This window comes from Polypterus senegalus, chromosome 7 (assembly GCF_016835505.1).
Source record: "Polypterus senegalus isolate Bchr_013 chromosome 7, ASM1683550v1, whole genome shotgun sequence".
Taxonomy (NCBI): Eukaryota; Metazoa; Chordata; class Cladistia; order Polypteriformes; family Polypteridae; genus Polypterus; species Polypterus senegalus.
In genome coordinates, this window is record NC_053160.1 from 48,703,706 (window position 1) to 48,726,922 (window position 23,217).

The 23,217-nt window shown below is 38.3% G+C and overlaps 1 protein-coding gene across 1 annotated transcript in view; it reads right to left on the reverse strand.

Annotated features, from left to right (window-relative positions):
• Positions 1–23,217, reverse strand: part of dapk1 (death-associated protein kinase 1) — a 198,591-nt gene that overhangs the window by 76,536 nt on the left and 98,838 nt on the right. Inside the window, exons 8-11 of the mRNA XM_039758599.1 lie at positions 18,921–19,073; positions 16,571–16,616; positions 8,481–8,570; positions 141–233 (exon numbers count right to left, since the gene is read on the reverse strand). Of these exons, the coding sequence (XP_039614533.1) occupies positions 141–233; positions 8,481–8,570; positions 16,571–16,616; positions 18,921–19,073 (382 nt within the window). The remainder of the gene's footprint in view (positions 1–140; positions 234–8,480; positions 8,571–16,570; positions 16,617–18,920; positions 19,074–23,217) is intronic.

The following is a 23,217-nucleotide window of genomic DNA, read 5'->3' on the forward strand; positions in this document are numbered from 1 at the left end:
AGTTTAACCTGAAAAACCTGAAATATTTAAATCTAAATTATGAGTTTGGATGACAGCCTTATTAGAGACTCTATATAGACTGCAAAAGAAAATAATTGTCAAAAGTAAACAGTGATTAAGAGCGTAATGTTTTTCCTTACCAGGGTATCTTCACTCCTTGCAACACTGATATTACTTCTAGATAGGAATGATCTTGAAAGGCGGTTGCACAATGAAATTAAACGTACAGATTGCTTTGAAAAGAAAAAAAAAAATGAACAAATGTATTATCAATATAAAGTAAAAATACAATAGCAAAAAGATTTACATACTGAACTATAAATCTATACATTATCTTGAATAAATATATATTAAAACAATATCCTAAATAAGTATTGTATCATGTTTACTTATTAAAAAAAAATCACAATTTTTTGACTTCTTAGTGGTGGCTTTATACATTCTACTCATGATCTCTGGGTTTGTTACTTTGCTTTGCTTTTGTAATGCCTTTATATTCAGCACACCAAAACTTTTATTTAATAATCTATCAAAGCAAATCTTCCCTACATTTATAAATAACTACTAGATGTTAATTTATGGGGCAGCACGGTGGCACAGTGGTAGCGCTGCTGCCTCATAACAAACAGACTAAGATTTGCATACCTAGTGTTTACTTCTTGGAGTTTGCATGCTCTTTATGTGTCTGTATGGGTTTCCCTCAAGTGCTCCAGTTTTCTCCTGCAGTCCAAAGGTATGCAGGTTAGGGGAACTGGCATTGTTAAACTGGCGCTAGTGTGTGTGTGTTTACTCTGTGATGGACTGGTGTCCTTTACAGGAGTTGTTGCTACCTTATGTCCAATACGCTGCAGCTTCCCTGTGACTTCTTCTTAACAAGCAACCTTTATTTAACACAACACCTTATCATAATGAATTATATACCAAATAGCAAAATACCCACGTTTCACAGCGGAGTAGTGTGTTAAAGAAGTTATGAAAAAGAAAAGAAAACATTTTAAGAATAACGTAACATGATTGTCAATATAATTATTTTGTGATTGTTATGAGTGTTGCTGTCATCAAGGATTTGATTATCATTATTTGTTTCAATCAGGTTCGTATTTGGAGGATGTGTTGTGTTCAAGTTACATTCCGTGTTTGTCTAGTCTATCCCTGACCATCTCATCTTCGTTGTCAAACGTTGTAAAGATAACAGGTTTCATTCATCGAAGTGATCACTACCCAAATCGGTACACGTGAATCTAAGATGTTCAACAGGCATTCCCGGTATTAAGTAGTGGATTTGCCCAAGAATATTTAGCGGCAGCGTGTCTATGAACGTAAAAAAGTTTCTCTCGCACTTTTGCCGAGTTTGTGCCTAACACTATTCTATCCCAGACCATCTCATCTTCATTTGCATAAGCACAGTACTTCACCAGCAATTTTAATTCCGTTACAAAGTGATCAAAAGTCTCGTTTATACCCTGCGTCTTCTCATTAAACTTGTATCTCGTGAATACTGTATTCGTCGTAGGCATGACAAACGCCAGTGGCAGCGTGTCTATGAACTTAATTTAAACTTAAGGTTTACAGCGTGCTTTGTTCCCGCAGTAGCTGCACTTATGAATATGCTTGTATGCGTCACACGCTTCATATTCTTTTGCTGCCTGTTAGCTAAGACCCGGCACTTAAAAGTTTCTCTCGCACTTTCGCTGAGTTTGTGCCAAACACTAGTCTATCCCTGACCATCTCATCTTCGTTTGCATAAGCACAGTCCTTCACCCACGAATATTTAGCGGCAGCATGTCTATTGGATCGCTGTTGACGGACAGCCTTATACAGGCAGGCACTCAATTACGTGGGAGGTGTGACGATGAGGGACGCAACTCCGCCTCACACAGCGACCGAGCTGCAGGCTATGGCCGTATATATGTACTACGTAGGTTCCAGTTATGACCGTTATGCGTAGAATTTCAAAATGAAACCTGCCTAACTTTTGTAAGTAAGTTGTAAGGAATAAGCCTGCCAAATTTCAGCCTTCTACCTACAAGGTGTCACACACGTGCACATGGGAGGCAGCTAAAGGGCTTGAGTGAAGGCAGTTCTGAGGCATGCCGGGATGTGGCAGAGTGCACGGACTCTTTTTCCCACTTCCCTGTAGACCATTCCTGGGAGACTCCACCTGGCTCTCTTGACATCACTTCCAGGACCGAACCAATGGAAACAGACCTTACCAGCTCCGGCCCCCCGATGACATGTCTGGGCCTGATCCAATGAGTGATGAACACGTGCCCGATCCTTATGACCTCACTTCCTGTCTTCCCCTTTAAAAGCCTGCCCTTTTTCCCTTTGCCCTCAGTCTTGTCTTAGACTCGTTTGTATGCACTTCAGTGCTGTATTTCATACAAAGAACGAGTTTGCAGCCGGGTTACCAGATTATACGGGTGGCTGCCCCAAATCTTTATCTTGAGTATGTCTCATCTTTGTGACAACGGGAAGTTGGAGAATTAGTGATGAGTCAGTCAGTGAGGGCTTTGCCTTTTATTTGTATAGATTACTTCACAAATACATAAATATAATAAATGAGGATGGCAGCAGCCTTAGAGTTTATGGACCAATGCCAATATACAGTGGTGTGAAAAACTATTTGCCCCCTTCCTGATTTCTTATTCTTTTGCATGTTTGTCTCACAAAATGTTTCTGATCATCAAACACATTTAACCATTAGTCAAATATAACACAAGTAAACACAAAATGCAGTTTTTAAATGATGGTTTTTATTATTTAGGGAGAAAAAAAAATCCAAACCTATGGCCCTGTGTGAAAAAGTAATTGCCCCCTGAACCTAATAACTGGTTGGGCCACCCTTAGCAGCAATAACTGCAAACAAGCGTTTGCGATAACTTGCAATGAGTCTTTACAGCTCTGGAGGAATTTTGGCCCACTCATCTTTGCAGAATTGTTGTAATTCAGCTTTATTTGAGGGTTTTCTAGCATGAACCGCCTTTTTAAGGTCATGCCATAGCATCTCAATTGGATTCAGGTCAGGACTTTGACTAGGCCACTCCAAAGTCTTCATTTTGTTTTCTTCAGCCATTCAGAGGTGGATTTGCTGGTGTGTTTTGGGTCATTGTCCTGTTGCAGCACCCAAGATCGCTTCAGCTTGAGTTGACGAACAGATGGCCGGACATTCTCCTTCAGGATTTTTTGGTAGACAGTAGAATTCATGGTTCTATCTATCACAGCAAGCCTTCCAGGTCCTGAAGCAACAAAACAACCCCAGACCATCCCACTACCACCACCATATTTTACTGTTGGTATGATGTTCTTTTTCTGAAATGCTGTGCTCCTTTTATGCCAGATGTAACGGGACATTTGCCTTCCAAAAAGTTCAACTTTTGTCTCATCAGTCCACAAGGTATTTTCCCAAAAGTCTTGGCAATCATTGAGATGTTTCTTAGCAAAATTGAGACGATCCCTAATGTTCTTTTGCTTAACAGTGGTTTGTGTCTTGGAAATCTGCCATGCAGGCCGTTTTTGCCCAGTCGCTTTCTTATGGTGGAGTCGTGAACACTGACCTTAATTGAGGCAAGTGAGGCCTGCAGTTTTTTAGACGTTGTTCTGGGGTCTTTTGTGACCTCTCGGATGAGTCGTCTCTGCACTCTTGGGGTAATTTTGGTCGGCCAGCCACTCCTGGGAAGGTTCACCACTGTTCCATGTTTTGCCATTTGTGGATAATGGCTCTCACTGTGGTTCGCTGGAGTCCCAAAGCTTTAGAAATGGCTTTATAACCTTTACCAGACTGATAGATCTCAATTACTTCTGTTCTCATTTGTTCCTGAATTTCTTTGGATCTTGGCATGATGTCTAGCTTTTGAGGTGCTTTTGGTCTACTTCTCTGTGTCAGGCAGCTCCTATTTAAGTGATTTCTTGATTGAAACAGGTGTGGCAGTAATCAGGCCTGGGGATGGCTACGGAAATTGAACTCAGGTGTGATACACCACAGTTAGGTTATTTTTTAACAAGGGGGCAATTACTTTTTCACACAGGGCCATGTAGGTTTGGATTTTTTTTCTCCCTAAATAATAAAACCATCATTTAAAAACTGCATTTTGTGTTTACTTGTGTTATATTTGACTAATGGTTAAATGTGTTTGATGATCAGAAACATTTTGTGTGACAAACATGCAAAAGAATAAGAAATCAGGAAGGGGGCAGTAGTTTTTCACACCACTGTACCTTATTAGCTACACCAGTAGCATGTTTAGTCTTAATAAAGACTTTACAGAGTGTTGCAAAAAACCTATATAGCTCACAATGTGGTATTGTCCATGACGCAACTGCACCAGCTTGTTAAGAGAATTTATTGACAACTAGCAGTTTATTTATTTATTTATTTTTTTAATTCATTTTTCTGATTTTTTTCCTTCCTTGGCTTCTTGAGATTTGTTCATGGATGATGATTTTCTGAAAATCGTACATGCCAGAAAAAGATTTATGGAGCAGCCAGCTAAAATGGGTAAACCTGGAAAAACGATTTTTGTGATTTTCTTTGTAAAAATTAGGGTGTGCGTCTACTATTTTCCTCTTTTGTGTTCAGTACGTAGCAACAGATTTAAGACAAAGCTGAGTAGTTCGCACCTGCACATCAACTAACATTCAGCAAATTTCCCCACAAAACACTCCAAACCCACACAGATTCACAGCAGCATGTACCCACACCCACCAACCTGTGCTACACAGTTTTTATTTAAAAACTCTGCATCACCTCCCTAACACACTTTACCAGAATTATTTTTGGCAGTAATTAAATGTTAACACTGACTTCTTTGCTATCAAACTTGAAAATCTCTGCCACCCAAAATCTTCTCACAAGTGTGGGGACCAATAGGCTTGAGATTTTTCACTGGTTTGTCAGATATTTTAGTATAGTTTACTTACGCAGAGTTTAAACTGACTAATTTTATTTATTATAAAATAAAATGAAATTTTCACTGGCAAACTTAATTGTCTTGCTGTGTGTAAAAAATAAAAAAAAAACCTGTTATAAAAAAGAGTCCTGGTCAAAGAGCAGGGAAAGCAAACAACAAAAAAACTCATGGTTTGGCACCGATAACAGTGAAGTCAAAAATGAAACCTTTTATAGGAGAAAAAAAAAATTGCCAAGTTTAAAGGCAAGCTTATCAAAAAAAATCTTAACTGAAAAGCAAACACATATTAAACAAGAAATGTGCAGCACAAGAGAATAACATTGGAAAATCAAGCACAATCCCCAACCATCTACAGTTAGGTCCATAAAATACCACAATGAATTTTAAATGAAACAACTCAGATGCAGTTGAAGTGCAGACTTTCAGCTTTAATTCAGTGGAACAAAACGATTGCATAAAAATGTGAGGCAACTAAAGCATTTTTTAACACAATCCCTTTATTTCAGGGGCTCAAAAGTAACTGGACAATTGACTCAAAGGCTATTTCATGGGCAGGTGTGGGCAAGTCCATCGTTATGTCATTATCAATTAAGTAGATAAAAGGCCTGGAGTTGATTTGAGGTGTGGTGCTTGCATGTGGAAGATTTTGCTGTGAACAGACAACATACGGTCAAAGGAGCTCTCCATGCAGGTGAAAGAAGCCATCCTTAAGCTGCGAAAACAGAAAAAACCCATCTGAGAAATTGCTACAATATTATGAGTGGCAAAATCTACAATTTGGTACATCCTGAGAAAGAAAGCAAGCACTGATGAACAAAGCAAAAAGACCTGGATGTCCACAGAAGACAACAGTGGTGGATCATCGCAGAATTATTTACATGGTGAAGAGAAACCCCTTCTCAACAGCCAACCAAGTGAACAACACTCTCCAGGGGGTAAAGTGTATCGATATCCAAGTCTACCATAAAGAGAAGACTGCATGAAAGTAAATACAGAGGGTGCACTGCCAGGTGTAAGCCACTCATAAGCCTCAAGAATAAAAAGGCTAGATTGGACTTTGCTAAAACACATCTAAAAAAGCCAGCACAGTTCTGGAAAAACATTCTTTGGACAGATGAAACCAAGATCAACCTCTACCAGAATGTTGGCAAGAAAAAAGTATGGAGAAGGCGTAGAATAACTCATTATCCAAAGCATACCACATCATCTGTAAAACACTGTGGTGGCAGTGTGATGGCTTGGGCGTGCATGGCTGCCAGTGGCACTGGGACACTAGTGTTTATTGATGTGACACAGGACAGAAACAGCCGAATGAATTCTGAGGTGTTCAGAGACATACTGTCTGCTCAAATCCAGCTAAATGCAGTCAAATTGATTGGGCGGCATTTCATGATATAGATGGACAGTGACCCAAAACATACAACCAAAGCAAGCCAGGAGTTTATTAAAGAAAAGAAGTGAAAAATTCTTGAATGGTTGGCCAAGTCAATCACCTGATCTTAACACAACTGAGCATGCATTTCACTTGTTGAAGACTAAACTTCAGACAGAAAGGCCCACAAACAAACAGCAACTGAAAGCTGATGCAGTAATGGCCTGGCAGAGCATTAAAAAGGAGGAAACCCAGCATCTGGTGATGTTCATGAGTTCAAGAATTCAGGCTGTCATTGCCAGCAAAGGGTTTTCAGCCACGTATTATAAAAAAACATTTTATTTCCAGTTATTTAATTTGTCCAATTATTTTTGAGCCCCTGAAATAAATGGATTGTGTTAAAAAAATACTTTAGTTGCCTCACACTTCTATGCAATCGTTTTGTTCACCCCACTAAATTAAAGCTTAAAGTCTGCACTTCAACTGCATCTGAGTTGTTTCATTTAAAATTCATTGTGGTAATGTACAGAACCAAAATTAGAAAAAAGTTGTCTCTGTCCAAATATTTATGGACCTAACTGTACATGCATTTCTTTTAAATATTACACACACACTATACATATAAAATCCTAAGCCTAAAAGTGCAACAATTTTGTGCAAAGATCTTATGTGACGCTTTTATGTCACGCTGTAAAACCGGCTTATTTTAAAACCTACATATACATGTTTGGTATTATTCTTTTCAGAATTTATCAAACTTTAATGTGATGTTGTTAGATTTTCAGATTCTTATGTTAAACTAAAATATCAAGAACTCACGCCCCACAAGACAAGACTTTGTGCCAAGAGATTTAACCACGCCCAGGGCTGGAAATAAAATACACACGGTAGATGACAAAGACAGCTGTTGAACAGGATTTTAAATGTTTGAAGCGCCGTGCGAGATGCAGATCACACGGCATGGCAGCAGCGGTAAGCCAGCAGCAGATCGAGCAAAGAGGAGCAACCATGTCTCCTTGGGGTGTGCGTTCAGCCCCCCTTTTCACGACACAAGTGGCAGAGACACAAAGTGGCTGGTGCGTTAGCATAGGCATGGGGGGTTGGAGAGTGAATCGTTTGTGTGTATATGTTGTGGCGGACAGCCAGGGACGCCCCTTTGCTATATGTTCAGGGGGAGCAGCCATAGACGGTGCAATACCTCCCCCTGGACGCTAGATTGCCGCCCTCCTGGGTTGGGGTGGTGCCTCGGTTTCTCGCAGGGCTCCATGGGAATCGGGAGTTGGGTGCAGCCCTGTTGGGTTCCGCAGGCGCCACCAGGGAGTGTTGCAGCTGGGACTCCTGATCCCATATGGGCAGCGTATTTGCCACACCCGGAAGTGCAGCCGGAACTCAGCAATCAACCACCTGGAGCACTTCCGGGTGGACTATAAAAGGGGTCAGCAGCCACCACTCATGGCCAGAGTCAGGAGGAGGAGGATGACAAAGCTAGGAGGAGGAGTGGTGGTGCCAGAGAAGAGTGTGCTTTGAGTGCATTATTTGTGTACTGGGGACTTTGTTGTGCCTGTGAGGGTCACGGGGAAGATGTGCCCCACAGGTGAAGAAAATAAAAAGTTAATTTGTTTTTGTATGTGTCTCTGGGTGAGAGTCTGTGTCGGGTCAGGCGCCTATATAGCGCCTTTTACAATGTACAGTATATATATATATATATATATATATATATATATATATATATATATATATATATATATATAGTGAAGGGGAGAGAGGGAGAGAAATGGTTGGTATTCTATTCGTTAACTAATCAGGTGCATTCAATTAACAGCACCTGGCTGTAGCTGCCTTCTTAACTGATATGAGGTTATACAACATCCACGACTGATGCATGTTGGCTTATGTTTTGTTGAATAGATAATGTCAAAGTTAAATCTTCTGTGTGCTGTTTTGTCACCAGAAGCCATGTTTATCTAATTTCAAGATTTTATAAGGACAAGAAAATTGTTAAGTTATAGCATAAATAATTCATCATTAGTGCTGTAAAAATGTTTAAAACACAGTATGTTCTAGTATAAAGTACATTATCTTGAGTTATAGTTTAACACTGATTCAACTGCTTTACCTAAAAATATTTATATAAATTTACATAAACTGAAACTCTAGATATATTAAATTACAAATTTTAAACTTTCATATATTAGTACCTTCCATTTTCTCCTGGCTGCAAACTTCTTCAGTTTTTCCATATTTACAGCAGAAGCCTTCCTACTTAGAACCTGAAGTGTATCCTTGGGCTAAACAGAAATGTAAAAACAATTAACAAAATTATTAGACTTAAAAAGAATGTACTTTATAACCACAGTTAGATATAACTATACAATTCCAATTCCACAAGTCCGATATTATTCAACATATAATCCAGTATCAATCAATCATACTAAAAGCCTTACTTTACTGTCAGCTTGATTAATAAATAGTTGCTCACAAAGAATCCTATACTGTTAATATGGATGGGGCACTTAAGTACTGGTAGAGGTTTCTTTAAATGTTTCTAGTAATTTCTTGTTGAAAACAAGTAATAACTACAAAACTATAAGAAATTTCAAATGGTGTACCATGCAGCTTAAGAAAACATTAATGGATTATTACAATTTAAAAAGAAATCACAATATTGCAAGATGAACAATGAATATGTCCCAGACAACACTTTCATGAATCATGTTCCCTAGCTGAGTAACGGTTAAGGTAACATAATTCTCAATTATACTTTGCTCCATGCACCTTTTACTGTGTGAAAAAGAATGCAGTAAAAGCTTAATCACATTTAAATAAAGCTATTATCATGACGTAACAATGTAAGTTTTTTTTTTAAAGTAATTAGTTTCCTTTCCAATATAAAGTAGCAAAAACCCCAGAGTAAGTGAAGCTGACATTGAACACTTTCTCAAACCCTGAAGTAACATTTGTTTGGAGAATAAAGGGATCTTAATTTTTCATAGTTTCACCAAGCTATCAACAACATTAACAACAACTATAAAGTATCAGTGTGCAGTTTATTATAGAAAAAGTGAGAAAGAAAAGGGAGATATATCGATATCATAAGCAGTGAAAAATCAGAAATGAAAAAAAGGAAAAAAAAAAACCAAAAATACAGATAATACACTTTTCTATGTTGTCCAAAAAACAAATGACAAGTATGCAGGCATTTTTTTTAGCAGGAAAAGATTTTTTAAACTGTTTTTAATCAAAGAAACCAGCAGACAGAGAACAAGTAAAGAAAGGGCAGAGTAACCCCTGTGACAAACAATCAATCCACCTTTGTTTTATATAGCACCATTTAGTGCATGAGCAATAACACTGCACTTTTATTGTGCAAGTAACAAAATACATTTTTTCTATATTCCATACAGATGTTGAACAAAAATTATTTTAATTTAGCTGACACGATAATTGCAAACCTATACTGTATTGATCCCTTCCACTTCTATTAGTTAACTATCTATATATAAAAAAGTGTAAGGCCAGTGTGTCTGTCACACAAAAACTCACTCATGGCTTCTGTCGTGACAAATGCAACATGGCGCATGAGCAGGGTGTTCCCAGGATGGCAGAACCAAAATTAAACTTCAGTTACCTCCCACGGTATCCATATGTGCTGACTGACTACTCTGGTCTGACAAAAATGTATCTTCATGTCTCTTGCACAGCTGGTACAGAAATTGTAATACGCAAAAACTGACAGGATCAGCACAGCCAGGCGTCCCGGTGTACTACTTCAAATATACCTGACATGAAAAGTACACTACTGGTTTGACAAAATTACTCCCCCTGAATTTAAAAGTTAATTTATTTCAGTAATTCAACTCAAAAAGTGAAACTCATATATTATATAGATTCATTACACACATAGTGAAATATTTGAAGCATTTATTTCTTTTCATTTAGCTGATTATTGCCTATAGGTAATGAAAACTCAAAATTCAGTATCTCAGAAAATTAGAATATTACATAAGACCAATATAAAAATGATTTTTAATATAGAAATGTTGGCCTACCGAAAAGTATGTCCATGTAAGCACTCAATAGATGGTCGAGGATCCTTCTGAATGAATTACTACATCAATGTGGTGTGGCATGGAGGCAGTCAGCCTGTGGAACTGCTGAGGTGTTATGGAAGCCCAGGACACTTTGATAGCGGCCTTCAGCTAGTCTGCATTGTTGGGTCTGGTGTCTCATCTTCCTCTTGACAATAGTTAGGTCAGACAAGTTTGCTGGCCAATCAAGCACAGTAATACCATGGTCATTAAACCAGGTATTGGTACTTTTGGCAGTGTGGGCAGGTGCCATGTCCTGATGGAAAATGAAAGCAGAATCTTCATAAAGCTTGTCAGCAGAGGGAAGCATAAAGTGCTGTAAGGTTTCCTGGTAGACGGCTGCATTGACTTTGGACTTGATAAAACACAGTGGACCAACACCAGCAAATGACGTGGCTCCCCAAAATCACTGACTGTGGAAACTTCACACTGGACCTCAAGCAACTTGGATTCTGGGCCTCTCTCCACTCTTCTTCCATACTCTGGGACCTTGATTGCCAGATGAAATGCAAAATTTACTTTCATCTGAAAAGAAGACTTTGGACAACCGAGCAACAGTCCAGTCCGTTTTCTCCTTAGCCCAGGTAAGACGCTTCTGATTTTGTCTCTGGTTCAGGAATGGCTTGACACAAGGAATGCGACAGTTGTAGCCCATGTCCCAGATACAGTATGTCTGTGTGTGGTGGCTCTTGAAGCGCAGACTCCAGCTGTAGTTCACTCTTTGTGAATCTCCCACAAATTCTTGAATGGGTTATGCTTCACAATCCTATCAAGAATCTATGGGATATTGTCATGGGGAAGGTGAGACACACCAGAACCAACAATGTAGATGGGCTTAAGGCCGCTATCAAAGCATCTTGGGATTCCAAAACACCTCAGCAGTGCCACATGCTGATTGCTCCATGCCAAACCACATTGATGCAGTAATTCATGCAAAAGGAGCCCAACCAACTACTGAGTGCATTCATTTTTTTATTGGTCTTATGTAGTATCCTAATTTTCTGAGTTACTGAAAATGTAAGTTTTCATTACCTGTAGGTCATAATAAGCGAAATGAAAAGAAATAAACACTTGAAATATATCACTCTGTGTGTAATGAATCTATATAATATAGGAGTTTCACTGTTTAAATTGAATTACTGAAATAAATTAACTTTTCAATGATATTCTAGTTTTATGAGATGTACCTGTAAATACTCCAAAGCAAACCCTTCTTAATGGTCATTGAATTATTCCCTAATATTACTGTGCAACTTGCCTACAAAATTGTGACAACAGGGCTTTGGATTTTTTTTTAAGATAATGAGGTACTTGTATAAGAGTAAAACAAAAGAAGCCAGTATAATATCATATTAAAACAGAAAAAGTTATGAACAGGACATTCAGACCACCAATCATACCCATCTAATCCCTCCAAAGTAACATTCATTCGAGTTTTGAATATCCTTCAAGTTCTACCATCTATCATACTACTTGGCAACTGATTTCTTGCATCTTTTGTGTGAATTTTATCCTTAAGTATTCAGCTATGCTCCTATGTTCTTGTTGAACTCATTTTAAACTTCAAATATTGTCACCTCTTAATGTCCATTTGTGTAAACTGAAAAGGTTTAACTGATTTAATCTTTCCTCACAACTCATATTTCAGTCCCAGAAACAGCCTAGTCACTCTTTTCCGAACTTTCTCTAGCACTGCTGTGTCTTTTTTGTAGCCCAGAGACCCAAACTGTATGCAGTACTCTGAGGCCTTACCAGTCAGCATACATCTTAAGCAAACCATATTTGTAATTCTTGAGGTATAAGTATAAATATGGCTTATCATTTTAAGTATGTAGTATTTGTGTGTTAGCAAAACAAAGAATAAACACAGTAAAAATCTATTAAGAAGCTGCAAATTTATTAAATATTCATAAGTTGTTCATCAAGTAGACACAAGACTATCAGGCTTAATGGGTTTATAAGTAAAAGACATATTTTGCTGTTAAGCTAACAAGCCTACTGTTTACTAAGCAGCAATTTCAAATTTGTATCTACTTTTGTTTTTGTAAAATATAAGCTGCCTCACTTAAAAAAGTTCACTGTCCAAACTCAAACGGTGTCCATTTTAAGTGTTTTCAAATAAGAAGGTTTTCATACATGGATGTGTGTGTGTGCACGTACGAGATAGAGCGAGAGAGGAAGAGACAGGTTTGATGTCATTCAAGTGGTTACTGATGCAAAGATATAATGAAACCAGTGTGTTTTAATTCAAGAATAAAACTGAATTATTAAAAAAAAATTGTTCAAGTGACAAGATAACAAACAGAAATTATTCAACTGTGTTTATGTGTCTGCTTTATTATATACTGTACAATTGTGCTTGAAAGTTTGTGAACCCTTTAGAATTTTCTATATTCCTGCATAAATATGACCTAAAACATCATCAGATTTTCACTCAAGTCCTAAAAGTAGTTAAAGAGAAACCAGTTAAACAAATGAGATAAAAATATTATACTTGGTCATTTATTTATTGAAGAAAATGATCGAATATTACATATTTGTGAGTGGCAAAAGTATGTGAACATCTAGGATTAGCAGTTAGTTTGAAGGTGAAATTAGAGTCAGGAATTTTCAATCAATTGGATGACAATCAGGTGTGAGTGGGCACCCTGTGTTATTTAAAGGGATCTATCAAAGTCTGCTCTTCACAACACATGTTTGTGGAAGTGTATCATGGCATGAGCAAAGGAGATTTCTGAGGACCTCAGAAAAAGAGTTGTTGATGCTCATCAGGCTGGAAAAGGTTACAAAACCATCTCTAAAGAGTTTGGACTCCACCAATCCACACACAGTCAGACAGATTGTGTACAAATGGAGGAAATTCAAGACTATTGTTACCCTCCCCAGGAGTGGTCGACCAACAAAGATCACTCCAAGAGCAAGGCGTGTAATAGTCGGTGAGGTCACAAAGGACCCCAGGGTAACTTCTAAGCAACTGAAGGCCTCTCTCACATTGGCTAATGTTCATGAGTCCACCATCAGGAGAACACTGAACAACAGTAGTGTGCATGGCAGAGTTGCAAGGAGAAAGCCATTGCTTTCCAAAAAAAAAACATTGCTGCTCGTCTGCAGTTTGCTAAAGATCATGTGGACAAACCAGAAGGCTATTGGAAGAACGTTTTGTGGACGGATGAGACCAAAATAGAACTTTTTGGTTTAAATGAAAAGCGTTATGTTTGGAGAAAGGAAAACACCGCATTCCAGCATAAGAACCTTATCCCATCTGTGAAACATGGTGATGATAGTATCATGGTTTGGGCCTCTTTTGCTGCATCTGGGCCAGGACAGCTTGCCTTCATTGATGGAACAATGAATTCTGAATTATATCAGAGAATTCTAAAGGAAAATGTCAGGACATCTGTCCATAAACTGAATCTCAAGAGAAGGTGGGTCAAGCAGCAAGAGAACGACCCTAAGCACACAAGTCGTTCTACCAAAGAATGGTTAAAGAAGAATAAAGTTAATGTTTTGGAATGGCCAAGTCAAAATCCTGACCTTAATTCAATTGAAATGTTGTGGAAGGAAATGAAGCGAGCAGTTAATGTGAGGAAACCCACCAGCATCCCAGAGTTGAAGCTGTTCTGTACGGAGGAATTGACTAAAATTCCTCCAAGCCGGTGTGCAGGAATGATCAAAAGTTACCGGAAACGTTTAGTTGCAGTTATTGCTGTAAAGGGGGGTCACACCAGATACTGAAAGCAAAGGTTCACATACTTTTGCCACTCACATATATATAATATTCGATCATTTTCCTTAATAAATAAATGACCAAGTATAATATTTTTGTCTCATTTGTTTAACTGGTTTATCTTTATCTACTTTTAGGACTTGAGTGAAAATCTGATGATGTTTTAGGTCATATTTATGCAGATATATAGAAAATTTTAAAGGGTTCATAAACTTTCAAGCACAACTGTAATAATAATAATAAGAGCAGCTCACTACTCAAAGTGCTAAAAGCAGGGAGGGCTTGGGATTCAAACCAAGAAACCTCCTCACTGTGAAGCAGCAGCTCTACCTCTGCACCACCTGAGTGAATCTGCCAGACATGTGCATTTTCAATGTGAAACACTCAAACACACACAAGCATTCAAACGTCTACCTATACAATTCCCTACAACTCATTGTCAGATAAAAATTTCCACACAGAAATGAGTAGTGCGAAATTTGATATGACGTGACTTCAACTGGCTGAATGGAGGATGGGCGAGTGTATTCTGCATGGTGCAAATTGACATATTTGCAAAACAAACACATCCATCACTGAGTAACTGGCATGGTGATAAGGAGCAACAAGGAAAATTAAGGTAGTCTGGAACAACAAAAAAAAAAAAAGACTGCAAGCTTCTGGGATCTAGTGTTAATTTAAAGAACAATATAAAAAGGTCTGAATTCATTAAACTAGCTTTCCTTACCATTTGTCTAACTGCAGAGGACAATCCCTCCAATTCAGTTTTCTCAGTTGATTGATCCACTTTCTTTAATGTAAAAGTTAAGCTCCTTGCAAAACAAACCTCGACTTACTGGTTTTTAGTTACACTGTTGTTATGGTGTATAAAATCTGTACATTTTGGTTTCCATTATATTTTGTTCAAGACAAGACAACAGATGAAATTAAATTAAAGCAGGTTTTCTTCCCTTACACCTTACTTTTATAACACTTGTTCATAGCTTCATGCTAATTTGGTTTTATAGCCTGGGAAAGGATGCTGAGGTGATACCTCAGGCTATTGATGGATGGACATCTGGAACAACAATTTGCTTTATAGCCTAGGACAGGAAGAACTACTATTTCTCCGAGTACATCAAAGGTTTTGTTGTGTGGGAAAACAGACAGTGAATTAATTCATCAATCATTTGGACAGCCAGCCAATCAGGTGCATGTGTTTTGAAACCAAGGCTTGACATTTCATAATAAATATGCCTTGGTTTGGAAAGAAGAGGAGAGAAGCAAAGGGAGAAGAAAGAGAAGCAAAGGGAGAAGAAGAAAGAAGAAGAGGAACGGACGAAGACGGCCCTGGTCGTCAGAAAGGCATCATGAACATCGATTGCTAAATCAAACGCCTCCCTGGGACATTCATCCTTGTCATCTGTAACTTTTTCGTAAGCTTTTTCTAAAGACTATATATATTCAGACTTTCCTATCACTACCTATTTTCTAGTATTATTTTTTCTTGTGGTATTATTATTATTCTTGTAATAAATACCATGCTGCTTTTAACTTTCAATGCTTTGTCTTAATGTCTAGAGTGATTGAAGTAATAAGTTAGATTTCTTTGAGCACCTGGTGACAGCCAGATTTTTGCCATTATTTCTGTGCTGCAAGGTTTATATGGCTGAGAGTGAAGAGCGCTATACTCAACAGAAGGAACAAATATGAGAAAGAAGGTATTCTTGGCTGATGAATGGCCTATAGTCAAGAGTGCTGAGTCTTTATATGTTTAAATGTATTCTTGTAGACCAAAAGTAATATTTAGGTCTGAGATATCACTAAAACATCGTATTGTTGTTCGTGCCGAAAATAAGTAAGTCTCTTGAAGTGCTGAATGACAGGCTGTTATTCCTATAGCACTTGTGTGGTTTAAAGTGCTATGGGTTAATCAGCGTGTGTGTGTCATTCATGGAGCACTGTTGTGGTTAGGGTCTGTGTGTGTGTTTATCTATGTGTGTGTGTGTTCATCTTAAAATGCAACAGTAGACCAACCCGATAACGAACTTGACGAGAACCCTTACCCTTGAGGAAACAGGTAAAAGGGCAAGTGGAGGGAAATACTACGATAATACAACTGTTAAGAAATTTGCTGCAAAAAAGATGCTGGCTCAATTATTGAAATAACTTGCGTAAAGGAGGACTGCAACTAAATTACCGTAAAGCTTAGTAAAGTAGGTGCTGAAAATATTGGTTTTTATGATCCACCAATTTACACATAACTAATCAAGTCACTGTTAGTGAAAATTGTCTGATTTAGATGGGCCCCAATCAAACTGAGCATCCCTATTATTTATATGTGGTTCTCAGACTGAGATGTCCTCATTATAAAGCCTCCTTAAACATCTAAAATTTTATTGTTGTGCAAGAAACCATTACTCTTTTTTCAAGTGACGTGATCCTCCAAAGTTGTGTTACAATTTTTTTTTTTTTAACAGCAAATAATACTAACCTTAATCCATGGATGCTGCAGAGTTTCTTCAATTGACATCCTCTTTCTGAAAAAAATCAAAACAAAAAGAACATTTTAAATTGAAAATGCCAAGATGATATGCAGGAATAACTTATACATAATTATTCTTAAGTGGCCTTGGATGAGAGTGGATGAGTGTGTGATCTGTGTATAGAAGTTAAACTTAATCCACAAGACTAAAAAAAAGTGGGCCTCGGTATATAGTTTTATGGTTCAAATTTTAAAAAGAGGCAAACTGTAATCAGCATCTTGAGGTGGCATTTGCTGTGCAAAAGGTCAATACAATGCAACCCAAGTTTGTTTGTAAAAAGTTTTTATTTTTATTTTTTAACTCAATCTGAGAGATGGTGCCATTTCTTCAAAATTATTATTATTATCAAATGATGATGCAAGAAAACCAAGAATTATATTTTTAACCACTGACAGCCTTTTGTGCCAGGCTCAGGTGTGGAAGTGATGCGGCTGTATGTACAGTTTGTTGTTCAGTACACTTTAACAGTAAATATGAATGTTTTGTGTGTACACCAGTTAATATAATTATGATGACTTTAACTTGCCATTAACAGTACAACTCTGAGTGCAAGTATTTAAAATAAAACTATATGCTATTATCCACTGGCACACCAGTTGTCTATTGCTTGCAAGTGACACTTAATATACTGTACAAAAGATTTCCAACCCAAGTGTCAGACTAATATCCAGCTATACCTTCTCTGAAAGCACATAGGCAAAAGTCTTGTGTAGGAGCTTAATTTTGTACATTTAGGAACATAATGTCAAATTCTGCAGCAAAGCACAATTGCAGCATCCTTACAGTCCTATGTGCAATTGTTATCTATGTGGATTTTGCATGTTCTTCTAATGTGTATAAGGGTTTTCCTCTGGGTACTATGGTTTTCTTCCTATTTTCAAATAATATGAATGTCAGATTAACTGGTGATTCCAAATATCCATGTGTGCAAGTAAGTATGTGTGGGCAGTGAGACCAGTTCAGGACCAGGGCTAATTCCGGACGTACTCTGGCCCCTGCTAACCTCAACTGGATGAAGTGAGTGTGAGAATGTTAAGTTGCTCAAAGTTATAAGGAATGATTTTTGATTAAACATAAAACGTTTTGCAACACTGCTAAATTATACAATTACAAAAATGAAATAAATTAAATACACAAGTTACCAATCAGAAAGATGTTTAAATCTAAATAGGTCTAGTGTAAATAATACAGAAAATATTTATGATCGTTAAGAAGGGAAGCATTCTTTAATATATTAAGAATTTATTAAGGTTGTGCTTACTGCTCTCATAAGGTGTCTGACTAGCACCATTCAATTCATGCGTGTCCTGCTTTGATGTAAACTACATGTCCTATATGAGATGCTATCAGTCTCTTTTACTTAACATTTTGCTAAGATCAAGTTTAACAGACTGACTGTGAAAACTATTCAAGGACAAAATCTACAAAATTTCTTTTTTATTTGTCTGTGACAGTAGCTTTTATTTATTCTCATTTATATGGCCTAATCTACCCATTTTAGCCATACTTAAGTCTGTATTCTTAAGATGGACAGTGAAACAGAAATGCTCTGACATAAAAGCACACCTTTACATAATGTGCAATGATGCTAAAACGGGATTTATTGTAAATTGATTGATTACACACTAAGGACAGAATGTTTGGAACAATCATTACAGAAGTCTAATCTCTGGGATACTACAAATATGTACAAGTATGTTATAATTTCTGGGTAGTTTCAACAACTATGCACTGATTTTAAAAGCTAAAAATGTTAATCACCTTAATTTTTTAAGTAAACTAACAATTGTTGGAAACAGTAACACATTTATTTGAAACTAAAGAATATAACAATTTTACAGATGATATTTTTTTAGAAACACTTTTATTGTTTATTTTGTACTTTTTGTAAAAAGGTGTGTTTATGCCCAGCTTTGGCTTAATAAAATGCCTACACATTTTACCTTGCATCTTGCCTGAAGAAGGAGCCTGAGTTGCCTCGAAAGCTTGCATATTGTAACTTTTAGTTAGCCAATAAAATGAGTCATTTTACTTGACTTCCCACTACAGTCACAATGGCTAACACGGTACATCACCCTAGTACTACCTTCCACCAAGAAAAGTGATGGGGTATGACTTGACTACCAGGAGCAATTATCAAGTTAAACACATTGTATGATACTGAATAACCATTTGAAACATCTAAATTAATGTGGAAATGGGTTATTAAACAATTTTGGAAATATTATTAAGAGCTTAAATATTAATAATGAGTAAAACTAAAATCTATTTTAATTTAAAACATTTGCATAAACATACTTCGGGTCTTTAATTAAAAGTCTTCTTATAAAATCTTTTGCAAGACCACTTGTGTTGCTAAAGAACTCTTCTTCAAATTCATAGTTCACAGCAGACACATTTGCTAATGTTTCTTGCTTGTTATCACCTAGGAAAGGCGATGCTCCGCTTAGTCTGTTAAAAAAAAAAAAGGAAAAAAAAAATACAACAAAGACTTTAATAAAAAAGCAGCTCCATTATAGCCTAATGAATCCAAAGGATCAGATTCTAAAATATACTGTGCTACATAGTACCAGAAACACATAAAAGACTTGACTGTTCACTCTAAACAAAACAAAGAGTAGCTTTAAAACAAAGGGTATTAATATGAACTAGGGCATGGTAGTGTTTTGGTAGACACTAGAATAAATCTTGTTTATGATGCTAAGGCTCTAAAACAGATGAGCAATGAATTCAACCAAGAACAGAGGAACCTTTTAAAAGCATTTAGTTTTTAATCGCAAATAACCATCACTATGCAAATTGTATATCACACAGTAAAATGCATTAATTATCATTAATTATAATGCATCCTTAAATGTATTATTATCATTCTGTTTTATTAAGCTACAAACCGGATTCCAAAAAAGTTGGGACACTATACAAATCGTGAATAAAAACTGAATGCAATGATGTGGAGGTGCCAACTTCTAATATTTTATTCAGAATAGAACATAAATCACGGAACAAAAGTTTAAACTGAGAAAATGTATCATTTTAAGGGAAAAATATGTTGATTCAGAATTTCATGGTGTCAACAAATCCCAAAAAAGTTGGGACAAGGCCATTTTCACCACTGTGTGGCATCTCCCCTTCTTCTAACAACACTCAACAGACGTCTGGGGACCGAGGAGACCAGTTTCTCAAGTTTAGAAATAGGAATGCTCTCCCATTCTTGTCTAATACAGGCCTCTAACTGTTCAATCGTCTTGGGCCTTCTTTGTCGCACCTTCCTCTTTATGATGCGCCAAATGTTCTCTATAGGTGAAAGATCTGGACTGCAGACTGGCCATTTCAGTACCCGGATCCTTCTACGCAGCCATGATGTTGTGATTGATGCAGAATGTGATCTGGCATTATCTTGTTGAAAAATGCAGGGTCTTCCCTGAAAGAGATGACGTCTGGATGGGAGCATATGTTGTTCTAGAACCTGAATATATTTTTCTGCATTGATGGTGCCTTTCCAGACATGCAAGCTGCCCATGCCACACGCACTCATGCAACCCCATACCATCAGAGATGCAGGCTTCTGAACTGAGCGTTGATAACAACTTGGGTTGTCCTTGTCCTCTTTGGTCCGGATGACATGGCGTCCCAGATTTCCAAAAGAACTTCGAATCGTGACTCGTCTGACCACAGAACAGTCTTCCGTTTTGCCACACTCCATTTTAAATGATCCCTGGCCCAGTGACAATGCCTGAGCTTGTGGATCTTGCTTAGAAATGGCTTCTTCTTTGCACTGCAGAGTTCCAGCTGGCAACGGCGGATGGCACGGTGGATTGCGTTCACGGACAATGGTTTCTGGAAGTATTCCTGAGCCCATTCTGTGATTTCCTTTACAGTAGCATTCCTGTTTGTGGTGCAGTGTTGTTTAAGGGCCCGGAGATCACGGGCATCCAGTATGGTTTTACGGCATTGACCCTTACGCACAGAGATTGTTACAGATTCTCTGAATCTTCGGATGATGTTATGCACAGTTGATGATGATAGATGCAAAGTCTTTCCAATTTTTCGCTGGGTAACACCTTTCTGATATTGCTCCACTATCTTTCTGCGCAACATTGTGTGAATTGGTGATCCTCTACCAATCTTGGCTTCTGAGAGACACTGCCACTCTGAGAAGCTCTTTTTATACCCAATCATGTTGCCAATTGACCTAATTAGTGTTTATTGGTCTTCCAGCTCTTTGTTATGCTCAAATTTACTTTTTCCAGCCTCTTATTGCTACTTGTCCCAACTTTTTTGGGATTTGTTGACACTGTGAAATTTTGAATCAACATATTTTTCCTTTAAAATGATACATTTACTCGGATTAAACGTTTGATCTGTCATCTACGTTCTATTACAAATAAAATATTGACATTTGCCATCTCCACATCATTGCATTCAGTTTTTATTCACAATTTGTTTAGTGTCCCAACTTTTTTGGAATCCGGTTTGTATAAAACAATGCCTCACCAACTATGAACTACAGATTTGGGCTAAGCTCAATGCACGGACCTCTGCCTTTGGCTCAGGGGACTCTGATGCATACAAAGCAGCCAAATATGACCTACAGAGGTCCATCAAGAAGGCCAAACAGGACTACAGGGACAAAGTGGAGTCAAGCTACCACAGCTCTGACACCAAGCACCTGTGGAATGGACTGTGCCTCACGGACTATAAAAAGAAAAAGTCAGTGTTCAGCTCAATGCATCTCTTGCAGACAAGCTCAACACCTTCTATGCTTGTTTTGATGCAGCCAACAAAGAACAGGTGCTATATCCTCAAGGGGGCAGTGAGTCTGTCACTCTGATCCTTGAAACATCTGACGTGAGAAGGTCCTTCAAAAAGGTTAATCCTCGCAAGGCTCCGGGACCAGATGGCATCCCAGGCCGTGCCCTCAGGGCGTGTGCTGACCAGCTAGCAGATGTGTTCACCAACATCTTCAATCTCTCCCTGAGGCAGTCGGTGGTCCCCACTTCCTTCAAGGCATCCACCATCATTCCTGTCCCAAAGAAACCGGTGGTCTCCTGTCTGAATGACTATCGCCCGGTTGCACTGACATCAGTCATTATGAAGTGCTTCGAGCAACTGGTCAAAGGTTACATCTGCTCCTCCCTCCCCGACACACTGGATTCTCTCCAATTTGCTTACAGAGCAAACAGATCTATTCAGAGGATGCCATTGCGCTAACAGTAAACACTGCCCTCACCCACCTGGAAAGAGGAAATACATATGTCAGAATGCTGTTCATAGATTACAGCTCGGCATTCAACACCATCATCCCCTCAAAACTCGTCTTGAAGCTTGGGTTGGGGACGACCATCTGCAGATGGATTTTCTCTTTCCTCACAAACTGGCCCCAGGTGGTGAGAGTTGGCAAACACACGTCTTCATCTCTCATTTTAAACACAGGAGCACCGCAGGGCTGTGTGCTTAGCCCCCTCTTGTATTCCTTGCTCACCCACGACTGTGTTGCAAAACACGGCACAAACACCATCATCAAGTTTGTAGACGACACAACCATCATAGGCCTTATCACTGACAATGATGAGACGGCTTACAGAGGGTAGGTGCTGGCACTGAGTAATTGGTGCCTGGGTAACAACTTGTCTCTTAACGTCAGCAAAACCAAGGAGATGATCGTGGACTATCGGAAACAGCAAGGCGGAGAACACCAGGCCATCTACATCAGCGGCGTAGAAGTTGAAAGGGTTAACAGCTTCAAGTTCCTCGGAGTAAACATCACCGAGGATCTCTCGTGGACCCTTCACATAGACACTGTGGTTAAGAAAGCTTGCCAGCGGCTCTACTTCATGAGGAGGCTGAGGAAGTTTGGCATGAATGCCAACATCACCTCAAACTTTTACAGGAGTGTGGTCGAGAGTCTGCTGACGGGCTGCATTACCGTCTGGTATGGAAGGTGCTCTGCCAGCAGCCAGAAATCACTACAGAGAGTGGTGAAGGCAGCAGAGCACATCACAGGCAAGAGTCTCCCTGCCATTGATGACATTTACCTCCATCGGTGCTTGCGTAAGACAAGCAGCATCATAAAGGAGCACAGCCATCCAGCACACCAGCTGTTCTCCTTGTTACCGTCTGGCAGACGATACAGGAATCTGGCTGCTCGGACTACAAGACTTAAGAACAGTTTTTACCACCAGGCCATTCGACTCCTCAACAGCAATACCTGAACACTTACATACACTTACATTGCATTACATCTACATTGCACTACTCACACACAAACTGTACCTGCATACACTCTGAATACTGACTGGAACATGCATCTGCACTTTATGGAATATGCATCTGTACTTATAAAACATTATCTGTGCAACTGTCATTTGTACTTGCTGCTCCTTCAACTCATACTGTATTGCTCTAGAACTTCTTTTAAAATGTACACATTTTATTTTATATAGCTAGTCTATTTTTAACTTGTAATTTTTTTAAAATTATTAATTATTTTTTAGCTTTATTGGATCTAGGCTGAGTGACTTGTTTTTCTCGTCATACACATTTCATTGTATGTTGACCCTGTGTTAACCTATATATGACAAATAAACCTAAACCA